Raw genomic sequence first — 26,366 nt, 5'->3', positions numbered from 1 at the left:
AACTGGAGCTAGATTCTGAGATGGCAATAACAGACCATGGGGCACATTTATACAAAAAGTCTCTCCAGGATTTAGGAAGAGGGGGCAGCAGCAGTCCCACCATTTTCTGTTCCCAAAAGCAGCCCCCTTTAGGAAATTGTGAAATCCACCATGTCCCATAAAGTGTAACTTTCCAGAACTTGGCACAGAAATCTAAAGCCATCTTTCCATGGAGTAACCATTGTAAGCAATGGGCTACATCAGTGGTTCTCAAACTTGGTACTCAGGACCCCACACAGGTCACGTAGCAGGTGCACAGGTGCAGTCATTACTCACTGACACATTTTAAAAGATCCACAGGTGGAGCTAATTATTTCACTTGTGGTCCTGAGAGGAGACCTGGGAAACATGCACTGTTTGGGGTCCTGAGAACCGAGTTTGAGAACTTGTGGGCTACACTACTCAAACTTTTTTAGGCATCTCCACATACAGATACGTTGTCTGTAATGATGCGTACACATGTAGCGATCAGCCAGTGATATGATCGTCATGCACCCTCCCTGGTGTGCTGGATGATCGATATCGATCATCCAGCACACCTCCTACTCATTGACGACTATATGAATCCCTATAGTAACCTGCTCAATATCGAGGAAAGTTGACCGGCATGCACGGCCGATGGATGATATCGCTATCATCTATACGTGGCCGCGCATCGCTGGTCGATGGTAAGTTGGTAGGGACCATTTAAATGACCGATTTGAACAATAACGGTAACGATATCGTTATCATTCAAATCGATCATTTAAATCGCTACGTGTGTACGCACCATAATGCACAGTAGCTGTGTCCCGGGATCTACAATCAGAAGTAAAGTGATTGCAATAGTGATCACTTAACATTATACACATCGGAGGGATGGGCTCCTGTTGGAGCCCATATCCCTGCATTTGTTTTTGGATAAATTCCAACGATACATAATTACTAATTGCCGAAATATGCAGCAATAAGAAATTATAACTAGTTGGACCAATTCATGAATATTGGTAAATATGCCCCGCAAGTACTGTATTACACCAGTACTACCACAATGCTTATTTGATTTCCACATATCACTGGTGAATCCCGGGACATCATATCACTGACAGGAGCAGCATTTGGACAATGCTTTTTTTCTCCCCTATAATACCCATGCACCCAAGTTTCCAAGCCGGTCACTCACACTATGCCCAGACAGAGGCAACTCTTCCTAACATGGCAAGTTGCTGTAGAGAGGTGAAAGAAAGCACAATGGACATATACAGGCAAGAATAAGAACTTCATGGATAGCATTCAGCTCAATAATGCATAGACATTGGTAGCTATTAGCGAGCAAGTCGTGCTTGTCCTGTTCTTTCATCTCTTTTGCGATAAAGTTTTTTGCCAGCATAGATATTTACGATCAGTCATTCTTGATTCCTATTTCTGCAAATTGGGCCTTGTAACACTTTGCACAAATTATTTGCTGTGCTCAGAGCCGCAGCTAAAGCTGTGAAATGTTTTCTGTAAGTGAAATATCGGGAATAGATAAATACATTAGCCAGTGATCCATGAAATTCTTCAAATATTCAGAAGAGCAGATCAAATGCTGAACAGATTGGCACCTCTTTGTTCATATTCAAAAACCCATTAGGCAAGAATGAACAAGAGCCCCGGCCTCATGGTAAATCTGAGGATATGAAAGATCCTTAAGCCCGAAACTTAATTGCTACTTTGATCCTTTTTAGTTCTGTATAAACAAAATAGATGAGTTTGCAGTTTTTCCCCCGGTATCCTTAAACAATGCTTATTTGACAGTTGCATTTTAGAAACTACTAATACGACATCTAAGGATAGGCTAGGACAGAATAAAGAAAATCAATGTTTATCAGGCAGTGTATTTCTTTACCGTCCGTCTGGTGGTTTATGCCTTGTGTGCTATCATTTCCAGGTGGCTGTTTTATGTCTGGAACTATCCTGGCTCGGAACCAGCCATACAACTTGTGCAATTCAGTAATGATTAGAGATGGACAGTGCTGACAGTGGTGATAATGCATCAGAAGCCACAGACACTCTCCCTACCAACAGCTACAATAATTATTCTGCTACTTTATGTATTTGTTTTCAACACCTCTAAGGCTGGGTACACACTAGACCATTTGCAGACGATGATATGTCGTCAACGATTCCCCCTGAACTCCCGGGCAAACGATCTAGTGCATACAACACTGTACAAGCTACCACACGACCAAACAATATATCTTGCAGCGTTTGTTGGTTACATCGTTAAATAATTAAATGTAACCATATCGCCTGATCGTCCGGTAGTGCGTACACGAGTTGAGAGGAATCGTTAATGAGATTGACAGATCTTCCTGCATGTACAAAAGATCTGAAGATGCGACGAAAGAACGACGCCGCGGGAGCGCGCATAGTGCATACACACTGGATGATTTGAATAAGTGGACGTTCCGATGTGTCGGGATCAGCCAAATCGTTCAAAATATCGTTTAGTGTGTAAGGGCCTTTAGACTGTAAGCTGATGTGGGCAGGGCCATCTTTATCTTCTGTTGTATGTCATTGTGTGTAATTACTTATATCAATATACAGCACTGCGTAATATGTCAGTGTTCCAGGGGCAGAACTATGGGAGACAATGGAGGCGCCTGCCGCCGGGCTCCAGCTCTGAAGGGGCACCTCCTCCATTGTCCACAACATATTCACCCCACTTAGGGCTGTATCTATGTACCCGGAGTGTACCATCACGGCCGCCCAATACATGGCACCCCTTCCCGGCACCTGAGAAGCCACCATACACTACTGGAGAGCTCCATGTCAGAACATTAGCTGCCGCCTTCGTCTATCTATAGCCTGTCTGCATGCAAATTGCTACATTACAGTGTCAGCGGCTGTGACAGGAGGGGGCACCAAATTATAACTTGCCTCCGGGCATCTGGGATGAACTTATGCCACTGCAGTGTTCTATAAGTAAAAGTGACTCATAATGTCAGGGAATCAAGTCACCCAATTATGAAACTGGGGCTAATTTTATAGAGTCAATCAGAAAATGGCAGGTTTTTGCCACATCTGCGTATTGCCATGAAACACAGACACTTTACAGCAAGAAATGGAAGTATGTCCTATACAAAATGTGTCAGTTCACAATCACTGAGGGGGGGATGTAAAGAACTGCCATTTGTAAAATTCTCTGTTTTTTTTTTTAGCAATCTTTGCCACAGTATTTAGAATGGGGATCTATTATAGGCAAATTGTGCTGAGATTTGCCTTCTATAAAATGGCGGCTTTAAGTCCTGTGGCAAAGGTCACAGAAATAACATAGATTTTGAAAAATCGCAATTTATTACATATCCTCCATTACATCAAATGTAATGTACGATAAAAAGAAGATATATTAACATCCAAATAAAAATTTTTTATGGGAACTTTATTAAAAAGACACTATTAATCCACCTAATTAGCTACTTATTGTCAGTAATTAGTAAATGCATACCTGAGCTGTCCTTACTGTGATCCACTGGTATATACTGGCATGAATGGTTGCCATAATTACTCAAATTATCCAAACCTCAAGTTTTCCCAACGGGACATGTATTGAGGATTTCTGCATGTGGAAGCAGGTGGCATAATTACTGACCCAGCAACATAGATTAACTCACCTGTTCATGATTAAAGGAATCCAAAAAACATGACCTGTGGTTGGTACTTGAGGACTGGAGTTGAGAACCCCTGGTGTAGTGTATTCAGTGCTATAAGTGTGCTATGTTTAAAACATTACAGTACTATTGTCACATCACTGGGGTTTTGTAGATGCGGATTGGGGCCCTTGGGATTAGCCTTGTGGTTAGGAGAATAGCAGAAACTTGAGGCCCAAATAAAGCTCTTTCTCATTTAGACCAGTTCTACTAACGGCTGTTTGGATGTGATGAATGAACAGATATAAAAACAGTCTGATGATTACTCGAAATAGAGTAGCCGGAAGCACGATATAGTCTCTGGAACTACGGTACAGCAGTGACAACAGTGAAGTGTCCATAGTATCAGTGATAATCTGTAGGAGATACTTGCGTTACAAGTACAATTACAATTACAACTGCGTTAACAGCAGAATGTAGTAGAATGCACCATTATATAATGAGACAGGCTGGAAAAGGTGCGAATTGCTGAACAGCCCAAGAGGTATATACTAGGGATGAATGCGGACTGAAAGTTGCAGGATGCACTAGTATGCACAGGTAGTTGGTAACTGCAGACTGGTACTGGTGTACTTGTAACGCAGATAGTTGGTAACTGCAGACAGATACTGATGCACTTTGGAAATGCAGAGAGTTGAAGCTGGAAGCTACCGCAGCCAGGAGCCAGGAAACTGCTCTCAGGTAGAAGAGTGTTGTTCTGGTACTAAGCATGCCAGCAGAGGAGGTTTAAATAGGGAGCGCCCAGTGCCTATTGGTCAGACAGGTCATGTGAGTGTGGCTGTAAGAATCTGGTAGGTCAATGTAGTCACATAAATAAATCCAAGATGGCGGCGCCCATGCTCTGCCGCCACGTGTACTACCAGAGGGGATTTGTCACACCCACATGAAAATGTGCCAGCCAAGGTCTCAGGGATGCCAGGGACGACCAGGAGAGGCACGGATGGCAATGACATGACACAGCTGGACCCGTTAATGGGGGCTAAGACTCTGCGACAACCATAATATGTGTAATATTATATTGGGTATGCAGGCATTTTGTCAACAATCAATATGTCGACAGTGAATATGTCTATGGGAGAATGCCAGTGGCTTTATGTCGACACTGTTGTATTGCTAGTTGAAGCATTTTAACCGAATTGACATTGTAACAGTAAAGGTACAGTATGTATTCTTTAGACTGATTTGGAGCAAAGTAACGTTAGATTCTATAAGAAGACAGCCAAATACAAATGTTTGCCCATTATGATCTTGCTCTTTCATTTTCTTTTTGCTCAGTAGAACCCTCTTTGTTTTCTTGAACACTTAGGAGGTGATTTGGGGCATGTAGAACTGACAAGGTACCATTTCTCATCCTCTGTAATAACGTAGCCTTTCCTAATTGCAAAAAAATACTTGAATTGTAAAAATTGAGTGAGGTGAATTCAATGTGATTCACAAATTTATTTCTGCTTTCAGATGAATAGGCAATAAAGAATTTGGGGGTTTCATACATCTCTTAAACGGGAATGAAATGTGGGAAAACCAAGGTCTGACCAAGTCACAATGGTAATGAATTTGAAGGATATATAGCTATATATTAATTTATTTATTAACAGTTTCTTATATAGCGCAGCATATTCCGTTGCGCTTTACAATTTACAATTTGAAACAACATTAATAGAACAAAGCTGGGTTGTAAGAGACAGACATAAAGGTAAGAGGGCCCTGCTCGCAAGCTTACATTCTTTCCTTGCAGCTTTGCTGTCTGTTTAAGCTGTCATACCTACTGGTGTTTTACATTAATTTTTACAGATTACTGTAGACTTCCCATAGCAGGAAATAAAATGGAACAAGTAGTGTTCCAAAAAAACACTACCGCACTGCAGGTAAATAGCTAATGGGACTTTTATTTATAAACCCACCAAGTTGAAATATAACATTATCATTGGTCAAATAATACAGTATGTGTTCTTTACCTTTTTAGGAACTCCTCAAATAAAATACGATGAGAATAGCCCTGCCTGCGGATGCTGACCGTTTCCAGAATTCCTGTGTAGCGTAACTGCATGAGCACCCTTTCCCGATCGAACGTCATTGCCTCTTGGTCATCATTCGGTTTAATGCAGCGGACAAAGTGAGGCTGCCCAACCACCATTTTGGATAATAGATCCATGAGTGAGTACTGTACAAGAAATATTATTACATGTTAGAAAATGAAATCCAATGAGAAATCTTACAGTATTTTTAAAGCTTTATATTTAAAACAAATGTAGGCGTAAAAGGGCCTGATTTAGACTAGAGCATAAATTGGCTGGGTAGACACTAGAGCAATTTCGGCACGATATGTAATTTTGAGGCAAATTAGAACGACATACAGTGTTGAGCAAAACGCATAGTGTGTACGCTCAATTGCGCCCTCTCGTGCATCCTATACATCTTCTGATTGCTCACAATATCTTCTGAGTATGTACGGCCAACCGGACAACCAGGCGATATGTCGTTCTGATTTGGCCACTGAAGTCAGTGATCTAAAGATGGTTGTTCTAGTGCAGGCATGTCAAACATGCGGCCCACGGACCAAATAGACATTTTATGAGGCCCGACAGTGTGGGCCCACATACAATATATACAGTATAATTAATATGCGACCCACACCCCTACCACGATCGGAGTTCAGCTCCGATCGGGCAGTGTTTACTTTATTTAAAGTTGGCAACGCAGGTCTCTGAAGCAATCAGAAGCCTCTGATCACTTCAAAGGCCAGCGTTCCCAGTGATGCATCGCGTCTCCCGCGATGAGAGGAGCCTGTGCCTGCCGCTCTGGATCTAATTAGATTCAGTCAGCGTCAGCGTCTACGCAGGACGGTGGGAGTGAATACGGCGTGGACTGGAGCGGTGCCCAGCGGCCATAGTGAAGAAAGGCAAGTACTTCACAGGTGAGTTGGGCCTGTTCTATACTGGGAGGGGGCGCAGCATAAGGGGCATTAATGGGGGCACAACATAAGGGGCTCTGCATAAGGGGAATTACTGGGGGCTCTGCATAAGGGACAATACTGGGGGCTCTGCGTAAAAAGGCATTACTGGGGTCTCTGCATAAGGGGCACTACTAGGGGCATTACTGGGGGTACTGCATAAGGGGCATTACTAGGGACATTACTGAGGGCACAACATAAGGGGCATTACTGGGGCACTGCATAAGGGGCATTGCATAATGGGCACAAATTCATGGGGAAATGCAGAAGGGCTAAGGGGCACTACTACAGGGGGCACTGCATTGGTTTTTATTAATAATAAACCTTTCAAAATTGCATACAAGACTTTTTTTTTGTTGCGGCACACACACCTTTAGGACCTTGATTATTTGGCCCGGTTGGTATTTTGAGTTAGACATGCCTGTTCTAGTGTTTACAGAAGCAACGATAAACGTATATGATCAAATGACATGTTAAATTGTTTTGTCGCTTCAAGGATTACATTGTGTGTATGTTCAATATAGTTTGTTCTGGGATGAAAGGAAATTGGAACAACCATCACATCATTTTGGCATCGTTCTGATCTGTAGATTGTAATTTCATTTGGGAAGGGCCATCTGTATCTTCTGTTTCATGTCATTGTATGCAATGTATTTGTATTATGATTAGAGATAAGCGGGTCCCGTTCTCCGAGCCGAGATCCGAGCAAGGCTCGGATTTTCCTGCTTAACTCTGGTCTGAAAATGAGGCAAAACGTCATCCTCCCGCTGTCGGATTCTCACGGGTTTTGGATTCTATAAAGGTCCCGGTGATCGTCACCATTTTCATTCCAGCTGTGGAGATTGTGTAGAACAGACGTGCTCTGTCTGTGCTGCTGCTGTTCAAGGGTACAGTGTTGTGGGGCTGGGGGTTTGTACTGCTGTTGTTCAAGGGTGCAGTGTTGTGGGGCTGGGGGTCTGTGCTGCTGTTGTTCAAGGGTGCAGTGTTGTCAGACTGGGGATGCAGTACGTAAAGGGGGGCTGCTGTGTTGCCCATAAAGGGGCTGCAGTACATAAAGGGGGGCTGCAGTACATAGAGGGGTGCTGCTGTGTTGTCCTATCGATCAAGGGGCTAGAGATGCAGGACATAAAGGGGTGCTGTGTCATCCAGGGGTGCTCTATCAATCCAGGGGTGCTCTTCCCCAGTGTAAAGAAAAAAAAAAAGTTCAAATTAAAATATTCATTTTTTATTTTTTTATTTTTGTGTGTGCTAGTTAGTAACTAGTTACACTATTATTGTTCGGTGACACTGCTGGCCAGACCGCAGTTTATCATCCACGTATTTGTGATTCTGCAGGTGGTCTGTCCGCACTCCGTAGGGGTGCTTTATTGTCCATAAAGGGGTGCTGTATTGCTCATCAAGGGGCGGCATGCCTCGTCCAGGGGTGCTTTTCTCCAGTGTAAAAAAAAAAAAAGTGAAATAAAATTATCATTCCTCAAAAAAAATAAAAAATCTTTTTTTTCTTTTTTGTGTGTGTGTGTTTTAGCAACTTAGCTGCGCTGTTATTGTTCGGTGACACTGTCGGCCAGACCGCAGTTTATCATCCACATTTCGTGACATTATAAGTCATAGCGCAGTCTGTTATTCTTATTCATAAAAAATATTATGACACTGTAAGTGGTAGCACAGTGTTTTATTCAAAAAAATGTTGTGACACTGTAAGTGGTAGCGCAGTGTAATATTAAACTTTTCACTTATTTCCTCAATCGTGAATAAATGATTAGTCTACACGCCGACTACAAGACCACAACAAAGTGCTAAATAACATGTGTAATATTTAAAACATAATTACATCACTGTAAGTGGCAGCGCAGTGTGTTATTCTTTTCTTATTCATAACAAATCTTGTGACACTGTAAGTGATAGCACAGTGTGTTATTCTTTTCTTATTCATAAAAAATCTTGTGACACTGTAAGTGGAAACGCAGTGTAATATTTAACATGTATTGTGACACTGTAAGTGGAAACGCAGTGTAATATTTATACACGTATTGTGACACTGTAAGTGGAAACGCAGTGTAATATTCACAATTTTACAATGTAATAATACAAAATTAGCAATTAAAAAATGCAACTTTTCCCTTCTTTCCTCAATCGTGAATAAATGATTAGTCTACACGCCGACTACAAGACCACAACAAAGTGCTAAATAACATGCGATTCACATAAACATATTTTCAAAATGTGAAATTAAAGGATACGGTTTAAAAAACGTAAAAAAGCAGCTAGAACTGCATTCTCTGATATCGTGTCCTTACCCATGGCCCCTCCAGCGAGTCAAAGGGGCAACTCCATGCCGCCGTATTCCAGAGTGCATCTGCTCCTCCTGTAGCCCAGGTCAGAAAATGTATAGGGGGTGTGGTGATATGGACTAAAATGGAGCTCACATCCACTGAAATGGACAATGAATCCCCAATCTAACAGGGAGTGCAGCGGTAATTTATACACAACACAAGATGGGGTGATGATATAGGCTTGGGTGCTGGTATAATCTGGGGTGATGGTACAGGATGGGGTAATGATGTAAACTGGGGTTATAGGCTGGGTGATGGTATAAACTTGAGTGACAATATAAAATTAAAATGGGGTTACAGGTTGGGGTGACTATATAGGCTTGGGTGATGGTATAGGCTGTGGTAACGATATAACCTGGGGTTATAGGCTGGGGTGACGTCTGGGCATAAGATCAGATAAGTCAAGTCTTGGGTGTGGAATTATTTTAACCCAAATCCTGACAACAGTTGTGAAGGCATCTGTACCATTTTTGACGCCAAAGTTAGCAGAGGAAGGGACGTTAACCATCTAGGCACCTCCTCCCTGTTACTTTATTTGCAGCAAGTTCATGCAATTTGTTTAACAAAATTGTAATAATTTGAAAATTAATAACAAGCAGTCCAGTATCAGCTACCAGCAGTTTGGACCAGCACATGCAATCTCCACCACCAACACCCTCATCATCAACCTCCTCCTTAATGATTGGAGGTAGTCATGGCCATAACTAGGGTAGTGTGACCTGTGCCATGGCACAGGGCACCGCAGGGCAGGGGGCACTATTTGGGCCTGTCAATTTTCCTGTTTATTATCATTCTTACTTGTAGCTTCATCTTCTTTTATCCCCAGCATCTCTTGGCTGCCCCAGGAGTACCCCTATCTCTTCCTTGGCCCTTCCCAATGAAGACATGGCCCTTTTTCAGGTGCACTATGTTATGTCCCTATTTAAAAAATGGAGATGGGGTGCTAATAATCTCTCTGGCACAGGGCACCAAAAACTCTAGTTACGGCTCCTTCCAAAAAATGGTTTTGTGGGGCCCAAACAAACCAAGGACTTCAGCCACAAAAGTGTCAGTCCTTGTTGCTAAAGTACTTGGTTTGTTAAACTGTGCATGTCCTTTTTAATATCCCACATAAGAGTGGGTGGGAAAATTCCATCTTGCACCTCTTTTATTTACATTTTGCACAATTTGGGGCATTGCCGCTTGACATTTTTATAGTTTATTAAACTGCCATCCTGTCTGCCACTGCTGTGTGGCAATGTTTCATAGATGTCCTATAATCTTTTTAAACTGCCGTGCATTTGTGCTGCTGCTCTGTCACTTACTTTAGCCAGCCAGCTCGCTGCAGCCTTTGGCCTTTATTGGTGAAAAAAAGTAGTGAAAACAATATTGTGAGCTGTGAGGTGGTTAAAATTGACAGTAAATGCCTGAATATGATTGTTATTAAGGTTAATAACAGTGTAGGAACAAAAACAGGACCAAATTATGTGATTTTAGCTGTTTTTATAATGTTTTAATTAAAAATACAGATCAAAACCAAAACCTAAACACGCAAGGGCGGTTTTGCAAAACTAAATCCAGATCCAAAACCTCAAAAGGAGATACAGATCCAAAACCAAAACCAATACACGGGGGGTCGGCGCACATCCCTAATTATGATCCCCTCAATGTTCAGTGCTGCGTTACTGTATATGTTGTTTCCTCTGTATGTCTCTTAATTTAGAAATTAAAGTTAATAATAATAATAACATGTTCTGCATGTGACCATTTTGTCAGTCTTGCACCAAAACAAATCTTGCTGTCATGCAAATGCACTAATGTGCCCAAAGCTTCTATTTATTCAGCAGAATACAACAATGGTTTGTCTGTTATTTGCATATTAATATCTGTAAAATGATGTTAATTGTAAGGAACACTGAATCCATTTAATACAAAAAACCAATATCCTTCTCAAATAAATTAGCATCACATAATATAAATGTTAGTATTTCTAAAGCTTGAGGGTATTTAATTAACTAAATTAAGCAATGCAATTTTTCCCTATGTGAAATTACATGTTTAGGCTGGAATTAATTAAATGGCTTTAATATGACAACACATTCCCTATTTTAATGCTTTATCTCTGTCTATGTGGCATCTTCATAACAGATAATGTGGGCTATTGCAATAGCTCAGCACACTGACAATTACTCTTTGATCAGATTGTGTGGCTACAGAAACATCCTGCTATAAAACATGTTGAAACCCAAAATCAGATTGGACATAAATGTAATTGTTTCTAAACCAGAAACAAATCCATCTCCAATTTACATATTGCTACTTGATCATTCAGAGCACGCTTACAGGGTAACTCCACCCAAAAAGGTAAAAATACAGTTTTATGTGAGTTTCATAGATAAAACACTAATAGAATATTATTTACCTGGGTCCAGCTTTCTCCCCTATTTGGGGTGCTGATGTCAGCAGCACCCTGGCTATGCTCTCCTCACCCCTTCTTAGGTAGGTCTCTGTCATACAGGCAGAGAGGAGAGCATTGCTGGGGTGAGATAAGGATCAGGTGTAACCCCAGACCCTGGGAAAGTAATACTGTAGATTAATTCTGTGTGTAAAGGTTTTTTTTCCAGAAGCTAAATAAACAACATGAACATGTTCCCTTTCTGCTTCACCAACAAATTATTTGAAGCTTTTATTCATTTGTTAGATTTTGTTTAGGGTATAGTTCTTTAAGGAGTGAACTCTACTGTTCATGCTGGCCCACAGTTGGAAAACCTCTAGCATGCCTCCCAACATTATAGATATGGAAGTCAGTACAGAGTGTGCACACAGCAGAAGGAGACAAGGTCAAGCTACCCCGGGATTTCCATGTCACACTAGCGGTGTTTCAGTGCTTCAGAAGTCCTAGGTCATCCCCAGCTCATTTCCCCTTTCCTAAAGACAACTGCCACTGGTATGCTCAGCACTGAAAGGGCAACATGCAGTGGAGCAGGGTTGAGTACAGGATCCAGGCGGTCTGGATGCCGGCAGTCAGAATACCGACAGCCAAATAAAATATATAAAGAAACAACAAACAAATGGCGCAAGTAGTAAATAGCTGCCACAGTACCAAATACAGTGGATTTCCACAAACCACAGAAATACTCAATTGAATAATAAAAGGCGCCAGACGCGTAACTAGACTTTTTGGTGCCCTGTGCCAGAAAGAGCATTGGCGCCCCCCTCATTTTTCAAAGGGACATAATGCACCCAAAAAAGGGCCATGGCCTCATGGGGAAGGGCCAGGGAAGATATAGGAGAGGCCAGGAGATGCTGGGGATGTAATAAGAGGAAGCTACAAGCAAGAATTATAATAAACAGAAATTTGACAGGCCCAAACAGTGCCCCCTGACCTGTGGTGCCCTGTGCGATGGCACCGTCCGCACTACCCTAGCTACGGCCCTGAAAGGCGCAAATAACACTGGCGGCGCTACTACATATAAATTCTTGTGATGTTTAAATCCTGTTGATCTCTCCAAGGGATGACAATATAGAGTTCAGTGGTGTCAGTCAATTGTTTGTTCAAACAGTCACTGTTTCCAGCCGTTCATCAATATGACCCCAAAAGAGAAAAACAGGATGCAAATAGTGCAGTATGTCCACAATTGATTTCATAAAAATCACAAACAAAAGGCCTTAATTCTTGGCCTTAAATACAATATATCAGACAGAATAAAGACAATGGCCCTCATTCAGAGCCGTACGCTCTGAGCAGAGCGCACGCTCTGAATGAGGGCCGGGCTCCATTTTCATGGAGCGTCCTCCTGGACGCTCGTATAGCTGTGGGTCACCACCCACAGGCTATACGAGCGTGCTTTGTGATGGCCGCGATAGTCGAGACCATCGCGACCATCGAAATTGCGAGCCGGAGCCTGCTCCGGTTGAGGTTTTCAACCGCAAGCTCCGGAGTGATTTTGGCTCTATCAGAGCCAAAATCACTCCCACTGACATCACTAGTGATGTCAGTGGGCCGGCTTCTGACGGGAGGCGTTCCCGTGGGAACGCCCCCGTCAGGGAGGCACGCCCCCGGCACGCCCACCAAAGGGGGCGTGCTGTCAATCAACATTGACAGCACGCCCCCTTTGATCGGACACAACGAGCGAAGGACTTTCCTTCGCTCGTCGCGTCTGGCGCATGCGCACGACGGAGCTCCCTCCGTCGTGCGCATGCTCAGTGCATAACATCGACCCACTTGCGAGCGGACAGCCGCTCGCGAGTGGGTCTGAATCAGGCCCAATATCCTTAAATGGCCGAAATAAAACCGTACCGTATTCAGCACCTAACTAGGTGCTTTAAAAGTAGGGGTGAGCGGGTTCGGATTTCTGAAATCCGAACCCCCCCGAGCCACCCCGATCCGAGGCAGATCCGAGTCAGGCTCGACTTTTCCCGCCTGACTCGGATCTGAAATCGAGGCAAAACTTCATCATCCCGCCTTCCGAGTCTCGCGGGTTTTGGAACCTATATAAGGTACCCGCGTCGGCGCCATTCTCTCACTCGGCTGTGGACAGTGAAGAGGGAGGGTGGGAGTTAGGGCTGGCTGGGCTGTGTAGTGTAGTGTAGTGTAGTGCAGAGTAGTGTTGTGCTGTGCTGTGCTGCGCTGTGCTGCTGTTGTCCACTACTTCAAAGTCCATAGGGGCTGGCTGTGTTGTGCTGTGCTGCTGTTGTTAATAGGGGCTGTGTCCACTACTTCAAAGTGTGCGCAGTAGCCGCACGTGCATCAACAAAGTAGTGCCAAGCGTGCGCCTGTGTCATAAGTAAAGGGCCGGCTGGCTTGACCGTTAAAGGGTGCTGTAACCCCCAAAGTACACTCCAGTCCAAACCAAAAAAAAAATTATTTTCTGTGTTTGTGAATTGTGTGCGCAGTAGCCGCACGTGCATCAACAAAGTAGTGCCAAGTGTGCGCCTGTGTCATAAGTAAAGGGCCGGCTGGCTTGACCGTTAAAGGGTGCTGTAACCCCCAAAGTACACTCCAGTCCAAACCAAAAAAAAAATTATTTTCTGTGTTTGTGAATTGTGTGCGCAGTAGCCGCACGTGCATCAACAAAGTAGTGCCAAGCGTGCGCCTGTGTCATAAGTAAAGGGCCGGCTGGCTTGACCGTTAAAGGGTGCTGTAACCCCAAAGTACACTCCAGTCCAAACCAAAAAAATATATATTTTCTGTGTTTGTGAATTGTGTGCGCAGTAGCCGCACGTGCATCAACAAAGTAGTGCCAAGCGTGCGCCTGTGTCATAAGTAAAGGGCCGGCTGGCTTGACCGTTAAAGGGTGCTGTAACCCCAAAGTACACTCCAGTCCAAACCAAAAAAATATATATTTTCTGTGTTTGTGAATTGTGTGCGCAGTAGCCGCACGTGCATCAACAAAGTAGTGCCAAGCGTGCGCCTGTGTCATAAGTAAAGGGCCAGCTGGCTTGACCATTAAAGGGTGCTGTAACCCCCAAAGTACACTCCAGTCCAAACCAAAAAAATATATATTTTCTGTGTTTGTGAATTGTGTGCGCAGTAGCCGCACGTGCATCAACAAAGTAGTGCCAAGCGTGCGCCTGTGTCCCATAAGTAAAGAGCCGGCTGGCTCATTTCTTAAAGGCTGGTGTAACCCACAAAGTGCACTACTCTCCAGCAAAAATAAAAAAATATTTTCTGTGTTTAGCCGCACGTATATATCAAATCGATATAACATAAATGGAGGACCAAACTTTCTCCGATAAAAATAAAATAGAGAAAGATCAAGAACCACTTCCTCCTAGTGCTGAAGCTGCTGCCACTAGTCATGACATAGACGATAACATGCCATCAACGTCGTCTGCCAAGGCCGATGCCCAATGTCATAATTGAGGGCACATACAATCCCAAATGACAAAGTTCAGGAAAATGACCTTGAAAAAAACATTTAAATCAGCTGAAGAGAAACGTAAACTTGCCAATATGCCATTTACGACACGGAGTGGCAAGGAACGGCTAAGGTCGATCCCTAGTATGTTCATGACTAGTGGTTCAGCTTCACATGACGATGGAAGCCCTCCTCCCACTAAAAAAATCAAAAGAGTTAAGCTGGCAAAAGCACAGCGAAGAACTGTGCTTTCTAAGAAGATATCACAAATCCCCAAGGAGAGTCCAAGTGTGGTGGTGGTTGCGATGCCTGACCTTCCCAGCACTGGATGGGAAGAGGTGGCTCTTTCCACCATTTGCACGCCCCCTGCAAGTGCTGAAAGGAGTCCACTTGCTGATATGCAAATTGAAGATGTCACTGTTGAAGTACAACAGGATGAGGATACTGGTGTAGCTGGCGCTGAGGAGGAAGTTGGCGAGGAGGATTCTGATGGTGATGTGGTTTGTTTAAATCAGGCTCCGGGGGAGACAGTTGTTGTCCGTGGGATGAAAAAGCCCATCACGGTCATGCCTGGGCAGAAGACCAAACATTCCACCTCTTTGGTCTGGCAATATTTCTATCCAAATCCGGACAACTGTCTTGCCATATGTACCTTATGTAAAGGTGGAATAAGTAGGGGTAGGGACGTTAACTACCTAGGAACTTCCTCCCTTATACGGCACCTGCAGCGCGTTCATAATAAGTTACTGTCAATTTCAGAAACTTTGGCTAAGACCGTAAGCAGTCCAGGGACACCTAAATCCCGTTGTCCTGTTGTATCCAAGCGCCTGCAAACCACACCGTCAACTCCCTCCTCGTCAATTTCCTCCTTAGTCAGGATCGGAAGTAGTCCTGCAGGCCATGTCACTGGCATGACTGACTCTCCTATCCGGGATTCCTCCGGAGGATCCTGCATTGCTACGCCTCCTGCTGCCGCTGCTGCTGTTGCTGCTGCTGGGAGTCGTTCATCATCCCAGAGAGGAAGTAGGAACACAACTACTTTTACTAAACAATTCACCCTCCAACAGTCCTTAGCGAGGAGGATGAAGTACGACAGCAGTCATCCTGAAGCAAAACGTATAACTGAGGCCTTGACTGCTATGTTGGTGTTAGACGTGCGTCCGGTATCCGCCATTAGTGCAGTGGGATTTAGACAATTGCTGGAGGTAGTGTGTCCCCGGTTCCAAATCCCGTCTAGATTCCACTTCACTAGGCAGGCGATACCGAGACTGTACAGAAACGTCAGAAAAAGTGTCCTCAGTGTCCTGAAAAATGCCGTTGTACCCAATGTCCACTTAACCACGGACATGTGGACAAGTGGAACAGGGCAGACTAAGGACTATATGACTGTGACAGCCCACTGGGTAGATGTATCACCTTACGCAGCAACAGCAGCAGCGTCACCAGTCGCAGCATCTCAGAAACGCCAGCTCGTTCCAAGGCAGGCTACGCTGTGTATCACCGGTTTCAGTAAGAGGCACACCGCCGACAACCTCTTAGAGAAACTGAGGGAAATCATCGCCCAGTGGCTTACCCCACTTAGACTCTCCTGGGGATTTGTAATATCTGACAACGCCACCAATATTGTGCGGGCATTACATCTGGGCAAATTCCAGCATGTCCCATGTTTTGCTCACACAATAAACTTGGTGGTGCAAAATTTTCTGAAAAGCGACAGGGGCGTGCAGGAGACGCTTTGGGTGGCCCGAAAAATTTCAGGCCACTTTCGCCATTCAGCGACTGCGTGCCGAAGACTGGAGCGCCAGCAAACACTCTTGAACCTGCCCCGCCATCACCTGAAGCAAGAGGTTGTGACGCGGTGGAACTCAACCCTCTATATGCTTCAGAGGATGGAGGAGCAGCAAAAGGCCATTCAAGCCTATACATCCACCTATGACATAGGCAAAGGAGGGGGTATGCACCTGACTCAAGCGCAGTGGAGAATGATTTCCGTGTTGTGCAAGGTTCTCCAGCCCTTCGAACTTGCCACACGTGAAGTCAGTTCAGACACTGCCAGCTTGAGTCAGGTCATTCCCCTCATCAGGCTTTTGCAGAAGCAGCTGGAGAAAGTGAAGGAGGAGCTAAGACGGAGCGATTCCGCTCGGCATGTGGGACTTGTGGATGAAGCCCTTCATTCGCTTTGCCAGGATTCCAGGGTGGTCAATCTGTTGAAATCAGACCACTAAATTTTGGCCAACGTGCTCGATCCTAGGTTTAAAGCCTATGTGGTGTCTCTCTTTCCGGCCAACACAAGCCTGCAGAGGTGCAAAGACCTGCTGGTGAACACACTGTCAGCTGAAGCGGAACATGACACGTCAACAGCTCCTTCTTCATTTTCTCCCGCAACTGGGGCTGCCAGGAAAAAACTTAGGTATCCTAAGCAACCCGCTGGCGGTGATGCAGGGCAGGCAGGACCAAGTTTGGACATCTGGTCCGGACTGAAGGACCTGGCAACAATTTCTGACATGTCTACTGTCACTGCATATGATACTGTCACCATTGACAGAATGGTGGAGGATTACATCGGTGACAGCGTCCAAGTAGGTATGTCAGACAGTCCATACCTGTACTGGCAGGAAAAAGAGGCAATTTGGAGGCCCCTGTACAAACTGGCTCTATTTTACCTGAGTTGCCCCCCCTCCAGTGTGTACTCCGAAAGAGTGTTTAGTGCAGCCGGGAACCTTGTCAGCGAAAGGCGTAGGAGGTTGCTTCCACAGAATGTGGAGAAGATGATGTTCATCAAAATGAATTATCAGCTCTTCCAGGGAGACCAGCCTCCAGAACGTACAGAGGGACCTGTGGTGGTGGATTCAAGTGGGGGCGAGTTAATACTTTGTGAGGATGAGGATGTACACACTGAAGAGGGTGAGGAATCGGTGGATGAGGAGGATGAGGATGACATCTTGCCTCTGTAGAGCCAGTTTGTGCAGGGACACATTAATTGCCAGCTTGTTTTGTGGGGGCCCAAACGAACCAATCATTTCAGCCACAGTTGTGTGGCAGACCCTGGCGCTGAAATGATTGGTTTGTTAAAGTGTGCATGTCCTGTTTATACAACATAAGGGTGGGTGGGAGGGCCCAAGGACAATTCCATCTTGCACCTCTTTTTTTTCTTTGCATTATGTACAGTTTGGGGCCTAGTTTTTCAAACTGCCATCCTGTCTGCCACTGCAGTATCACGCCTAGATGGGTCACGTGTTTGTGCCGCCCACTCGTGTCGCTTAGCATAGTCATCCAGCTACCTCGGTGCAACCTTTTGGACATAAAAACACTATTGTGAGTTGTGAGGTGTTCAGAATAGACTGGAAATGAGTGGAAATTAAGGTTATTGAGGTTAATAATAGCATAGGAGCAGAAAAACCTACAAATTCTGTGATTTTAGCTGTTTTTATGCTTTTTTTCAAAAAAATACAGATCCAAAACACAAAACCCAGAACCCAAAACACGGAAGGGTGGTTTTGGCAAAACCAATCCAGATCCAAAACACGAAGAAAGATCCAGATCCAAAACCAAAACACAAAACACGAAAAGTGGCCGGTGCACACCCGTATTTAAAAGTGAGTATGAAATGGGAGGTTCTGGAATCCCCTTTCCCTCTCCCTTCAAAGCGAGGTGCTGCTGGGCTAAACCACGATACAGGTTATCAGGTAAGTGCACGTAAGTCCATAAACTCCATCAACGCGTTTAGAGTACTGCTGACTCTTCCTCAAGGTTGTATAGACTTACTGGGTAAGGCACCACTATTTAAGTGTATCTTATCCCGGAAGTGCACTCAATCATTCATCTCTAATATAATCCCAAATAATTTCAAATGATAATCAAATCACATATGAACATTTAAGATAAGATAAATATATCTATCCTCAAACAGTGGTTAAATAATCCTATATAATACAAATATTAATTTTCTGAAAGTATTACTTCCAGCTCATTCTGTGTCTCAAGAAAGCTGGCTAGAAGGCATTGATGGCGGTTTAAGATACACTTAAATAGTGGTGCCTTACCCAGTAAGTCTATACAACCTTAAGGAAGAGTCAGCAGTACTCTCTAAACGCGTTGGTGGAGTTTTATGGACTTACGTGCACTTACCTGATAACCTGTATCGTGGTTTAGCCCAGCAGCACCTCGCTTTGAAGGGAGAGGGAAAGGGGATACCAGAACCTCCCATTTCATACTCACTTTTAAAGCACCTGGTTAGGTGCTGAATACGGTACAGTTTTATTTTGGCCATTTAAGGATATTGTCTTTATTCTGACTGATATATTGTATTTAAGGCCAAGAATTAAGGCCTTTTGTTTGTGATTTTTATGAAATCAATTGTGGACATACTGCAGTATTTGCATCCTTTTTTTTCTCTTTTGGGGTCATATTGATGAACGGCTGGAAACAGTGACTGTTTGAACAACAATTGACTGACACCATTGAACTGTATAATGTCATCCCTTGGAGAGACCAATGGGAATTGAACGTGTCAAGAATTTCTATGTAGTAGCGCCGCAAGTGTTATTTGCACCTTTTATTATTCAATAGAATACCGACAGCGGCATCCTGACAGTCAGAATCCCGATGCATGCAGGCAAGACCCTAACCCACCTTTCCCGCAGTCTAACCCTAACCCACCCCTCCCGCAGCCTAACCCTAACCCTCATCCCCACAGCCTAACCCCAACCCTCCTTCTAGTGCCTAACCCCTAACCCTAACTCTGCCACTAACCCTAATACTTGCCATCTGGATGTCAGCGGTTGGAAATCCAGCGCTGGGATTCCAACCGCCGGCATGCAGTCCTGTGGGATGCCGACTACCTCCCGTGGGGCATATCTCCAAGTTATAGCCTGATTCGGGCAAAGTCCTGATAATCGGGATAATGTAGCAGTTATGGGCAGAGTATACAATGGTGCTGAGTACAAAGTGGTTTGCGAATGCTGGTGAGTCCACACCGCCGACACATTAACCAGGTGTTGGTTTATTAACCAGGGAGAAACAGGTAGCATAGAACACAGGGGGCGAGATGTATTAATACTTACCGCCGCGGTCTAGGCTCTGAATTTGCAGCGGTGACTTGATCAGGTTTCTTTAAATAAAGTTAACATGAAAAAAAATTAATTTGAAGAGCGTCATTGAACTCCAGCGATGCTACCGTAGAGTTTACATACACAGCTGATGGGACAAGCGGCTGAGCGTATGTCACAAGGGTTTTCAATGGGAGTGCGGAAGTACTTTTCACGTTAACTTTATTTAAAGAAACCCGATCAAGTCACCGCTGCAAATTCAGAGCCTAGAACACGGCGGGAAGCATTAATACATCCAGGCCAGGATTAATACAGGTACAGGCCGTAGATGGTATGCCAGATGCAGCCTGGAGCATATAGGGTATGCTGGATGCTGTAGTGCGTCGGGTGTTATATACACACACACAATGTATGCTGAGAGCGGGAGGTCTATTGTACTGTGCGGTGGTGGTACAGGGTAATGGAGTCTCCTTTGGGCTTTGTAGGGCTTCCCATGGAGAAAAGACGCGCAGTGTCAGAGGTCAGCCCTCCATGGAGAGCTGCTGGGTCCTAGTTCCTGGCTGCTGCAAGCTAAAGGGAACAGAGGCTGCGCATATCGCTCCTCTAACAACAGTAACTGTAAATCAACATTTGGGAGGTAGGTATAGGCCAAACATAGTAGTGTTTTGTAAAAGATAATATTAAGGAAAATGAAGAACTAAATTTATTAATTGACAGTTTGAGTCTCAGCGGTTTTGTTATCGAAATAAAAAAAAAAAAACATTGGTAATATTGAATGAGGAATACGCCTTGTTCTACATTACAGTTGGCCTGAAGTGTCATTATATCTTCTTATATGAGGATATGTATTATGCACTGTTTCCATATTATTAATCGGTTCCACTTACATTCAAGGACTGTAATCAAGAAACTTACCCTAAAATAGGAAGCCACGGTTTGTCTTTTCATATTTGTTGTTTCCCCTGGATGTCTCATCATTTCCATTGTGTCCACCTAAATACAGATATACAGTAGGAAGAATAAATAGATAATTTCAGTTGGGCATTATACTGTATATAACTATATATATGAAGTATGGCTATTAAATAACAAGACATGCTATAATTTACATTTAATTATATCAAGTACATTTTAACTCTGTTCCCCTTTTATATACAGTACAGTACTCCCCTTCTGCATCCACACACCGCTGTATTGTTATTTCCCATTGGTCAGACCCCGTGCTGTAGCTCAATGTCTGTCAGCTGTCTCAGCCGCTCCATCGTTTTCTACTTGACTTCAGTAACTGCTGCAAATCAGGTTCCCTTAAGTACTGACTTTAGGGAAAAGAAAGAAGTCACATGGTGCTAGGCCTGGCGAGTACGGAGGGTGTTCTAGCAGTGCAATCTGTTTCTCAGCCATAAACTGCATCACAGAGAGAGCTGTGTGGGCTGGTGAGTTGTCCTGATGGAGGATGAAACCATTTCTCCACAACTCTGGCCTCTTTCTTCTGATTCTTTCCCACAAATTTACTAGAACATTGTTGTAGTAATGTTGATTCTGTGCTGCGCCTTCTGGTACCCAGTCTTCCAAAATAACACCCTTGATATCAAAGAAAACAATTAAAATGGCTTTGAGTTTGGATTTGCTTGGACGTGCTTTTGCCATTCTTGGTGATGATGGTGTTTTCCAGTGCATGGACTCCATGTTTTATTACAGGCAATAACTTTATCTAAAAAATGTGAATCCAATTGAATTTGTTCCAATATGTCTGTACAAACTCCCTCTCCATTTTCTTTCTGCTCGGCAATGAGAAGCCTTGGAACCATCTTAGCACATATTTTTGTCATGTTAAGATTAGGGGTGAGCGGGTTCGGATTTCTGAAATCCGAACCCCCCCGATCCGAGTCCGATCCGAGTCAGGCTCGACTTTTCCCGCCTGACTCGGATCTGAAATCGAGGCAAAACGTCATCATCCCGCCTTCCGAGTCTCGCGGGTTTTGGATCCTATATAAGGTACCCGCGTCGGCGCCATTTTCTCACTCGGCTGTGGACAGTGAAGAGGGAGGGTGGGAGTTAGGGCTGTGTAGTGTAGTGTAGTGTAGTGCTGCTGTTGTCCACTACTTCAAAGTCCATAGGGGCTGGCTGTGTTGTGCTGTGCTGCTGTTGTTAATAGGGGCTGTGTCCACTACTTCAAAGTCCATAGGGGCTGGCTGGACTGTGTTGTGCAGTCAGTTCTCCATAGGGGCTGTGTCCACTCCAAAGTCCTGTGCAGTGTCCCAGTCCTAAAGGAGTGCTGTAGTGTTGTCCAGGGGGTGCTCTGACCATCAGGTGTGCTCCCCCCAAGTGCTAAAAAAATAATATATTTTCTGTGTTTGTGAATTGTGTGCGCAGTAGCCGCACGTGCATCAACAAAGTAGTGCCAAGCGTGCGCCTGTGTCATAAGTAAAGGGCCGGTTGGCTTGACCGTTAAAGGGTGCTGTAACCCCCGAAAGTACACTCCAGTCCAAACCAAAAAAAAATTATTTTCTGTGTTTGTGAATTGTGTGCGCAGTAGCAGCACGTGCATCAACAAAGTAGTGCCAAGCGTGCGCCTGTGTCATAAGTAAAGGGCCGGCTGGCTTGACCGTTAAGGCTGCTGTAACCCCCGAAAGTACACTCCAGTCCAAACCAAAAAAAAAATTATTTTCTGTGTTTGTGAATTGTGTGCGCAGTAGCCGCACGTGCATCAACAAAGTAGTGCCAAGCGTGCGCCTGTGTCATAAGTAAAGGGCCGGCTGGCTTGACCGTTAAGGGTGCTGTAACCCCCGAAAGTACACTCCAGTCCAAACCAAAAAAAAAATTATTTTCTGTGTTTGTGAATTGTGTGCGCAGTAGCCGCACGTGCATCAACAAAGTAGTGCCAAACGTGCGCCTGTGTCATAAGTAAAGGGCCGGCTGGCTTGACCGTTAAGGGTGCTGTAACCCCCGAAAGTACACTCCAGTCCAAACCAAAAAAAAAATTATTTTCTGTGTTTGTGAATTGTGTGCGCAGTAGCCGCACGTGCATCAACAAAGTAGTGCCAAGCGTGCGCCTGTGTCATAAGTAAAGGGCCGGCTGGCTTGACCGTTAAAGGGTGCTGTAACCCCCGAAAGTACACTCCAGTCCAAACCAAAAAAAAAATTATTTTCTGTGTTTGTGAATTGTGTGCGCAGTAGCCGCACGTGCATCAACAAAGTAGTGCCAAGCGTGCGCCTGTGTCATAAGTAAAGGGCCGGCTGGCTTGACCGTTAAGGGTGCTGTAACCCCCGAAAGTACACTCCAGTCCAAACCTAAAAAAAAATTATTTTCTGTGTTTGTGAATTGTGTGCGCAGTAGCCGCACGTGCATCAACAAAGTAGTGCCAAGCGTGCGCCTGTGTCATAAGTAAAGGGCCGGCTGGCTTGACCGTTAAAGGGTGCTGTAACCCCCGAAAGTACACTCCAGTCCAAACCAAAAAAAAATTATTTTCTGTGTTTGTGAATTGTGTGCGCAGTAGCTGCACGTGCATCAACAAAGTAGTGCCAAGCGTGCGCCTGTGTCATAAGTAAAGGGCCAGCTGGCTTGACCGTTAAGGGTGCTGTAACCCCCGAAAGTACACTCCAGTCCAAACCTAAAAAAAAATTATTTTCTGTGTTTGTGAATTGTGTGCGCAGTAGCCGCACGTGCATCAAAGTAGTGCCAAGAGTGCGCCTGTGTCATAAGTAAAGGGCCAGCTGGCTTGACCGTTAAGGGTGCTGTAACCCCCGAAAGTACACTCCAGTCCAAACCTAAAAAAAAATTATTTTCTGTGTTTGTGAATTGTGTGCGCAGTAGCCGCACGTGCATCAAAGTAGTGCCAAGAGTGCGCCTGTGTCATAAGTAAAGGGCCGGCTGGCTTGACCGTTAAAGGGTGCTGTAACCCCCGAAAGTACACTCCAGTCCAAACCAAAAAAAAAATTATTTTCTGTGTTTGTGAATTGTGTGCGCAGTAGCCGCACGTGCATCAACAAAGTAGTGCCAAGCGTGCGCCTGTGTCATAAGTAAAGGGCCGGCTGGCTTGACCGTTAAAGGGTGCTGTAACCCCCGAAAGTACACTCCAGTCCAAACCAAAAAAAAATTATTTTCTGTGTTTGTGAATTGTGTGCGCAGTAGCCGCACGTGCATCAACAAAGTAGTGCCAAGCGTGCGCCTGTGTCATAAGTAAAGGGCCGGCTGGCTTGACCGTTAAGGGTGCTGTAACCCCCGAAAGTACACTCCAGTCCAAACCAAAAAAAAAATTATTTTCTGTGTTTGTGAATTGTGTGCGCAGTAGCCGCACGTGCATCAACAAAGTAGTGCCAAGCGTGCGCCTGTGTCATAAGTAAAGGGCCGGCTGGCTTGACCGTTAAGGGTGCTGTAACCCCCGAAAGTACACTCCAGTCCAAACCCCCAAAAAAATTATTTTCTGTGTTTGTGAATTGTGTGCGCAGTAGCCGCACGTGCATCAACAAAGTAGTGCCAAGCGTGCGCCTGTGTCATAAGTAAAGGGTCGGCTGGCTTGACCGTTAAGGGTGCTGTAACCCCCGAAAGTACACTCCAGTCCAAACCAAAAAAATAATTATTTTCTGTGTTTGTGAATTGTGTGCGCAGTAGCCGCACGTGCATCAACAAAGTAGTGCCAAGCGTGCACCTGTGTCATAAGTAAAGGGCCGGCTGGCTTGACCGTTAAGGGTGCTGTAACCCCCGAAAGTACACTCCAGTCCAAACCAAAAAAAAAATTATTTTCTGTGTTTGTGAATTGTGTGCGCAGTAGCCGCACGTGCATCAACAAAGTAGTGCCAAGCGTGCACCTGTGTCATAAGTAAAGGGCCGGCTGGCTTGACCGTTAAGGGTGCTGTAACCCCCGAAAGTACACTCCAGTCCAAACCAAAAAAAAAATTATTTTCTGTGTTTGTGAATTGTGTGCGCAGTAGCCGCACGTGCATCAACAAAGTAGTGCCAAGCGTGCGCCTGTGTCATAAGTAAAGGGCCGGCTGGCTTGACCGTTAAAGGGTGCTGTAACCCCCGAAAGTACACTCCAGTCCAAACCAAAAAAAAATTATTTTCTGTGTTTGTGAATTGTGTGCGCAGTAGCCGCACGTGCATCAACAAAGTAGTGCCAAGCGTGCGCCTGTGTCATAAGTAAAGGGCCGGCTGGCTTGACCGTTAAGGGTGCTGTAACCCCCGAAAGTACACTCCAGTCCAAACCTAAAAAAAAATTATTTTCTGTGTTTGTGAATTGTGTGCGCAGTAGCCGCACGTGCATCAACAAAGTAGTGCCAAGAGTGCGCCTGTGTCATAAGTAAAGGGCCGGCTGGCTTGACCGTTAAAGGGTGCTGTAACCCCCGAAAGTACACTCCAGTCCAAACCAAAAAAAAATTATTTTCTGTGTTTGTGAATTGTGTGCGCAGTAGCCGCACGTGCATCAACAAAGTAGTGCCAAGCGTGCGCCTGTGTCATAAGTAAAGGGCCGGCTGGCTTGACCGTTAAAGGGTGCTGTAACCCCCGAAAGTACACCCCAGTCCAAACCAAAAAAAAATTATTTTCTGTGTTTGTGAATTGTGTGCGCAGTAGCCGCACGTGCATCAACAAAGTAGTGCCAAGCGTGCGCCTGTGTCATAAGTAAAGGGCCGGCTGGCTTGACCGTTAAAGGGTGCTGTAACCCCCGAAAGTACACTCCAGTCCAAACCAAAAAAAAATTATTTTCTGTGTTTGTGAATTGTGTGCGCAGTAGCCGCACGTGCATCAACAAAGTAGTGCCAAGAGTGCGCCTGTGTCATAAGTAAAGGGCCGGCTGGCTTGACCGTTAAAGGGTGCTGTAACCCACAAAGTACACTCCAGTCCAAACCAAAAAAAAAATTATTTTCTGTGTTTAGCCGCACGTATATATCAAATCGATATAACATAAATGGAGGACCAAACTTTCTCCGATAAAAATAAAATAGAGAAAGATCAAGAACCACTTCCTCCTAGTGCTGAAGCTGCTGCCACTAGTCATGACATAGACGATAACATGCCATCAACGTCGTCTGCCAAGGCCGATACCCAATGTCATAGTAGAGGGCACATACAATCCCAAATGGCAAAGTTCAGGAAAATGACCTTGAAAAAGACATTTAAATCAGCTGAAGAGAAACGTAAACTTGCCAATATGCCATTTACGACATGGAGTGGCAAGGAACGGCTAAGGTCGATCCCTAGTATGTTCATGACTAGTGGTTCAGCTTCACATGACGATGGAAGCACTCCTCCCACTAAAAAAATCAAAAGAGTTAAGCTGGCAAAAGCACAGCGAAGAACTGTGCTTTCTAAGAAGATATCACAAATCCCCAAGGAGAGTCCAAGTGTGGTGGTGGTTGCGATGCCTGACCTTCCCAGCACTGGACGGGAAGAGGTGGCTCTTTCCACCATTTGCACGCCCCCTGCAAGTGCTGAAAGGAGCACCCACAGTCCACTTGCTGATATGCAAATTGAAGATGTCACTGTT

General features: G+C 44.7%; 1 protein-coding gene across 1 annotated transcript in view; it reads right to left on the bottom strand.

Annotated features, from left to right (window-relative positions):
• MYO3B (myosin IIIB) overlaps nucleotides 1-26,366 on the bottom strand; it is a 420,510-nt gene that overhangs the window by 139,613 nt on the left and 254,531 nt on the right. Inside the window, exons 19-20 of the mRNA XM_088474539.1 lie at nucleotides 20,797-20,874; nucleotides 5,666-5,871 (exon numbers count right to left, since the gene is read on the bottom strand). Of these exons, the coding sequence (XP_088330665.1) occupies nucleotides 5,666-5,871; nucleotides 20,797-20,874 (284 nt within the window). The remainder of the gene's footprint in view (nucleotides 1-5,665; nucleotides 5,872-20,796; nucleotides 20,875-26,366) is intronic.

The sequence above is a fragment of the Taudactylus pleione genome, unplaced genomic scaffold, assembly GCF_031769625.1.
Source record: "Taudactylus pleione unplaced genomic scaffold, aTauple2 ptg000004l, whole genome shotgun sequence".
Lineage (NCBI taxonomy): Eukaryota > Metazoa > Chordata > Amphibia > Anura > Myobatrachidae > Taudactylus > Taudactylus pleione.
This window is presented reverse-complemented; position numbering and strand designations above follow the sequence as displayed.